Below are 6,337 nucleotides of genomic sequence, written 5' to 3'. Positions count from 1 at the left end.
TGTCCTGCTGTCCTCATACATGTCCTGCTGTCCTCATACATGTCCTGTACCAGTCTAACATACTTCTCTGTCACTCCAGATTTCCTCATGTAACACCACACCTCCTCCCTCGGCACTCTGTCAGATGCTTTTTCTAAATCCACAAAGACACAATGGAGTTCTTTCTGACCATCTCTGTACTTCTCCATCATCATCCTCAAAGAAACAATGACATCTGTGGTGCTCTTTCTCAGCATGAAACCATACTGATGCTCATAGATAGTCGCCTCTTGTCTAAGTCTTGCTTCCACAACTCTCTCCCAGATCTTCTTCGTGTGGCTCATCAACTTAATTCCCCTGTAGTTGCTAGAAGTGTTGTAGTCAAGACCACCTAACCTGAGACCAAGTCAAGACCAAGACCAGAGTGTACCAAGACCAGAGTGTACCGAGACAAGACCAAGACTTTTTGGAGTCCAAGACAAGTCAAGACCAAGACCTCAAGTCTTTGAGCTCAATCTTTTCACAGATTATCTGTCTTATACTGTTATGACACAGTGACAGTTTTAACCAATATGTAAAAAACATGTGTAACTTTTATAAAAATATTTTTATATAAAAGTTGCATATTGCAATTTTGTTTGCTTTTGAATGAATGTATCAGCTTTTAAACATTTTTAAACCTACATTAAGAAATCAGACAATCAGTGGTTTTTGCACAATAATTTTCATGTCATGTGACCCACTGACGCAGAACTAATGTTAAACTACTCTACTAGACCTGACACACAAGACACCATCATGCATTTCTCATTTTAAAGCATGTTACAATTTTACATTATTTATTTATTTAAAAAAAATCATGGTTTTCGCTCAAAAACTAATTAGAAAATGCTTTAAAATGAGAAATACATGATGGCGTCTTGTGTGTCAGGTCTGTTAGAGTAGTTTAACATTAGTTTTATGTCAGTGCGTCAAATGATGTAAACTATATTAATTTCTGTTTCTGAAGAGTGTTTGGTTCGGTAATTTGTTGACAGTCCCTAAGCGAACCATTAAGTCTCGTTGGAGGGACAGACTGAGCGCAGCTGACCGAAATTGAGCTCAAATGTCAAACGTAAAACTAACTTCACCGCCGTAGAGAATTGAGGCTCCAGCAGAGCACGGACAGTTCAGAAACTATTTAAAATGAGAGAAAAAAGCTTTTTATTAACTGATTAAGTCGTGTTTTAGACTGCTTATTGCTAGTGAATCTATTCTGACCCAAAGTGCAGCCGTGACTGGTTCTGAATGAGGCTTTACAGCGGACAGATGCTCCCCTCTCTTCCAGGTACTGCGTACCGGTGCAAAATCTTTTAGTGGTACGCAGTACCGGACCGTACCGTCTTACTTTCACCCCTGGTTGCGACGTTACGTTCTGTTGTCTGTATTGTTCTGTTAGTACAGAACCTCGTGCAAGTGAAAGGGGGTGGGCATGCAGTAACAAAAACATGTATTTAGCATTGAGTCACGTTATCGCTTGGATTTGAATCAGTACATTTTTCATCCAATAAAAGTAAAGCTGGACAAACTGGACAATATTCTGGCAACTTAGTGATATTTCCACAGTTGTGGTCTTGACTGGTCTTGAAATAAAATCCAGAGTCCTCAATGTCCGAGACTGAGACAAGACCAAGACCAGATGCGGTCGAGTCCGAGACAAGATCATCAAAAAGTGGTCTTGAGACCGGTCTCAAGACCAAGACCGGTCTGGAGTACTACAACACTAGTTGCTACAACTCTGCACATCACCCTTGTTCTTTAAAAATGGGCACCAGCACACTTCTTCTCCATTCCTGAGGCATTTTCTCATCCTCAGATATGTCATTGAATGTTTGAGTCAAAAACCTCACTGCCATCTCTCCAAGACATTTCCAAACCTCCACTGGTCATCAGGTCCCACTGCCTTCCCCTTCTTCATTCTTTTCAGAGCTTTCCAGTTCCACAGTTTCTATGACCTCTATTCTTCTTTCTCTTTCATTCTCTTCGTTCATCAGCTCCTCAAAGTCTTCCTCCCATTTTCCCGTCACACTCTCCTCACTTGTTAGAACATTACCATTCCTATATTTAACAATCCTAACCTGCTGCACATCCTTTCCAGCCTGATCCTTCCATCTCGCCAATCGGTACAAGTCGTTCTCTCCCTCTTTAGTGTCCAGCCTCTCATACAACTCATCATACGCCCTCTGCTTTGCCTTCGCTACCTCCCTCTTTGCTCTACGTCCCATCTCCTTATCTTCCTGTCTCCTCTCTTCAGTCCTCTCTCTGTCATATTTCTTCTTGACTAATCTCTTTCTTTGAACATCTTCCTGCACTTCACTATTCCACCACCAGGTTTCCTTATCATCCATTCTCTGTCCAGATGACACACCAAGTACCTTCCTACCTGTCTCTCTAATTACTGTTGCTGTAGTAGTCCAGTCATCTGGAAGCTCTTTCTTACCACCCAGAGCCTTTAACAGCTCCTCTCTGAATTTATCACAACATTCTTCCTTCTTCATCTTCCACCATTTGGTCGTCTTCTCTGATTTGACCCTTTTTCTCTTCTTCACAACAACAGTCATTCTACACACAACCATCTGATGCTGTCTGGCCACACTCTCCCCTGCCACAACCTTACAGTCTCCCTCAGGTTTCCTCTTCTACACATAATGTAGTCGACCTGCGTACTCCTTCCTCCGCTCTTATAGGTCACTCTATGTTCCTCCCTCTTTTGGAAATAGGTATTGACTATAGCCATTTCCATTCTCTTGGCAAAATCCACCACCATCTGTCCTTCCTGGTTTCTTTCCTTGACACCAAACCTACCCATCACTTCCTCATTCCCTGTTTCCTTCACCATCATGTCCATTCAGGTCTGCTCCTATCACCACTCTCTCCTCCCTGGGAATACTCTCCGTCACTTCATCCAGATCTTTACAAAATGTATCTTTCTCCTCCACATCACATCCAACCTGTGGAGCATAACCACCATAGACGTCGCAACCATTATATGTGAAGGGGACAAGTCCCTCCCACATTCCAAAAACGTTCATTTGGAACCCCCCCCCCCCCCCCCCACACACACACACACACACACTTATACTATGAAACATTAGTTCAGGCAGCGCAGTTTCTCTTTCTTCATGAACAAATCCATTCCACTTGATTAATAGGAGAATACTCAAACCATTAAAACTCCACTCCAGGTTTTCCTGGTTACCGCCAACTCTAAACACAACAGCCTGTTTCCACTGTCACAATATACGGTGGTCACAGAATATGGTGTAACACCTGCAGTGTTTCTGTGCGTCTCCTTCTGCTTCAGCAGAAAACGCGCACAGGTGGAGGAGATGGCGACACCTCTGTGTTACTCGCTCGCCAGTTTAGCTACCTTTTTGCAGGCAGTTGTTGACCGGGGGGTTGATCATATATTCATGTTAGGAGGAGAGAAGTACGTCTGTAGCATCTTTAGCTTAGCAGTAAGTGTGATGCTGTAAGACGCTGCAGGTGTAAGAGACGCTGTGTGTTCAGGTGCATTAAAGTTGAAATGTCTTTAAACCCCCACACCTTATTGTCCTCAAGCTTCATGACAAACATCATTTAGATGAGTCGTGTTGAACACAAGTAAAAAGTCCAGTGGTGATGTTTTTTATTTCTCTATAAACACAAATAGTGCCGACCTGACGCTCTGTATTAAAGTTAAAATGTCTTTAAACCCACAGATGAATTTACACAAACTTGGTGAGAAACATGTTTTAAATGTGTGGAATTAAAGGAAATCTTGGTGAAATGCTGCTTTTTGTTCACTGGTGAACACTTTTTTTAGATGCTTCTGACACCCTTGATAACCACTGACAACATTTAACATCAGACCTTCTACTTCTACCTTCAGACACATCACCCTATCTGACACTCGTTTCACCTCTACTACATTCTTTGCCAACTCCTCCTTCAGTACCACCCCTACTCCATTTCTCTTTCTATCCACACCAGTTTGAACCCTGCTCCAATGCTGCGAGCCTTGCTGCCCTTCCACTTAATCTATTGGACACATAAAACATCTACCTTCCTTCTCTGCATCATGTCAGCCAGTTATCTACCTTTGCCTGTCACTGTCCCCACATTTAGAGTTGCAACCCTCAGTCCTACATTCTTGACATTTCTCTTCTCCCTCTGTCTCCTGACAAATTTCCCTCATGGTGGTCTTTGCCGAACAGTAGCACAATTTCCGCTGGCATCCTGTTTGTCAACAGCACTGGTGGTGGTTGTTGTTAACCTGGGCCTCGACTGATCCGATATGGTTTTACTTTGATGAACTCGCATTATGGTTTTGTCCAACATTTTTCAGTCAGGTCATCTGGACAGTTTCTTTTTTTGTGCTGAAACGTTTCGCCTTCGGTCCAGAAGACTTCATCAGTCAAGGAAACACACAACAAAACTGATTCTTCCCCCAACAGCTTACTCCAAAGTGGAACAAACCAGTTCTGCTTGTGATAAGATGGTCTTTTTGGTACGCCCCCTCCTCCGTTGCCAGCCCTCTTCCTTGTTGACAGTCGTGTCAAACTGGTTGAAAACAACAAAGTCCATACTCAATAATCCAGGTATACAATCCAACATTTTTCTGAAAAATGTTGGATTGTATACCTGGATTATTGAGTATGGACTTTATTATAGTTATGTCACAAGTGTTTTATGTCGGATGCCCTTCCTGACACAACCCTCACCATTTACCCGGGCTTGGGACCGGCACAAGAGATACACTGGCTTGTGCTCCCTAGTGGCTGGTTTCAAACATGAATAGGTATAAAAAATAATAATAAGCTTGTTTATCTCCTTTTAGTTTTGATTCCTCAGGATTTAACTGTTTTATTTTATTATTATTATTTTATTTATTTTTTGTGAATTTAGGCCAAATTAATTTATTTTCCTTTTTAAATGAATCTCAGACTGATCCATAATCGGTTCTGATGTTTTTCTGATCAAAACCGTCTGCTCCTCTCTGACCCGCAGAGCACCAGACTGCAGAACCTGAATCTGAACCTGAACCAGACAGACATCCTGGACCCGGACTTCCAGCAGCGTCTGGAGAACGCCCGGGCGTCACTCAAACAGGAGATCCAAAGAGAGCTGAAAATCAAAGAGGCGGCCGAGAGGCTGCGGGGCGCCGTCACCAACCGAAGGAGCGCCACAGAGGTCGAAGGTCAACTCAAGGCCTCCGCCCGCAAACTGGACACGCTGCACCAGAAGCTGCAGGAGCTGAACGCTCAGTCCATGGCCCCGAGCAGGGTTGGAACCACGGGTAGGTTCAGGGACTGAACCACATGTAGGTCTAGGGACAGAACCAGGGGTAGGTCAGAACCATATCAATGTTGAAAATAAGAAATTGTTCCATTTTTTAGACCAAACCAGGTAATTTCTAAACTGATATCAGCAACACATCTGTTTAAAGATGTTCCAACAACAGTCTGCAACAGTCAGAGGTCTGAATCAGAACCAGCTAGAGGAACATTTAGTAACTAATGATGTTAAGTATCATCAGCTTAGTCAGGGGGCTGGGGATGAACAGACTTTTAGTTGTAAAATTGGGCAGAGGTTCAGCAGTCTGAGGTAAACCGTGTCTAAAACAGTGGAACAATGGTCCAGGGGAAACATGTTTGGGTTTCACACATCAGCTTTTTGTCTACCAACTTGACCTCGGGTACACAGAAGAGGGTGGATGATGGTTGGTTTTTTGGGATGATGAATGGTTGGTTGATAGTTGATGATTGGTTGGTTGATTGTTGGATAGTTAATGGCTGGATGATGGTTAGTTGGGTGGTTGATGGTTGATTATGGCTGCTTAGATAATGGTTGGTTGAATGATGGTTGGATAATGGTTGGATAGTTGACGGATAATGGATGATGGTTGGTTGCTGGTTGATTGGGTGATATGGTTGGTTGGATAATGAATGATTGGATAGTTGCTGGTTGGTTGACTGGATGATGGTTGGTTTGTTGGATGATGAATGGTTGGCTGATGGTTGGTTGATTGATGGTTGGATGGTTGATGGATATGGCTGGTAGATGATGGTTGGTTGGTCGATAGTTGGATGAAAGTTGGATTGACGAATGGTTGTTGGATGATGGTTGGTTGATGGTTGATTGGATGATATATAGATGATTGGATGGTTGAAGGATGTATTGCTGTATGATGGTTGGTTGGGTGATGATTAGATAGTTGCTGGATGATGTATGATGGTTGGATGATGGTTGGTTGCTGGTTGATTGGATGATATGGTTGGTTGGATTATGAATGGTTGGATAGTTGCTGGTTGGATGATGGTTGGTTTGTTGGATGATG

The 6,337-nt window shown here is 43.0% G+C and overlaps 1 protein-coding gene across 1 annotated transcript in view; it reads left to right on the top strand.

The window, feature by feature from the left end:
• Positions 1 to 5,187: 5,187 nt before the first annotated feature.
• The window catches only part of pkn3 (protein kinase N3), a 25,931-nt gene continuing 24,781 nt past the window's right edge, over positions 5,188 to 6,337 (top strand). Inside the window, exon 1 of the mRNA XM_037692164.1 lies at positions 5,188 to 5,296. Within this exon, the coding sequence (XP_037548092.1) occupies positions 5,269 to 5,296 (28 nt within the window). The 5' untranslated portion in view covers positions 5,188 to 5,268. The remainder of the gene's footprint in view (positions 5,297 to 6,337) is intronic.

This window comes from Nematolebias whitei, chromosome 18 (assembly GCF_014905685.2).
Source record: "Nematolebias whitei isolate Nwh7 chromosome 18, NemWhi1, whole genome shotgun sequence".
Taxonomy (NCBI): domain Eukaryota; kingdom Metazoa; phylum Chordata; class Actinopteri; order Cyprinodontiformes; family Rivulidae; genus Nematolebias; species Nematolebias whitei.
This window is presented reverse-complemented; position numbering and strand designations above follow the sequence as displayed.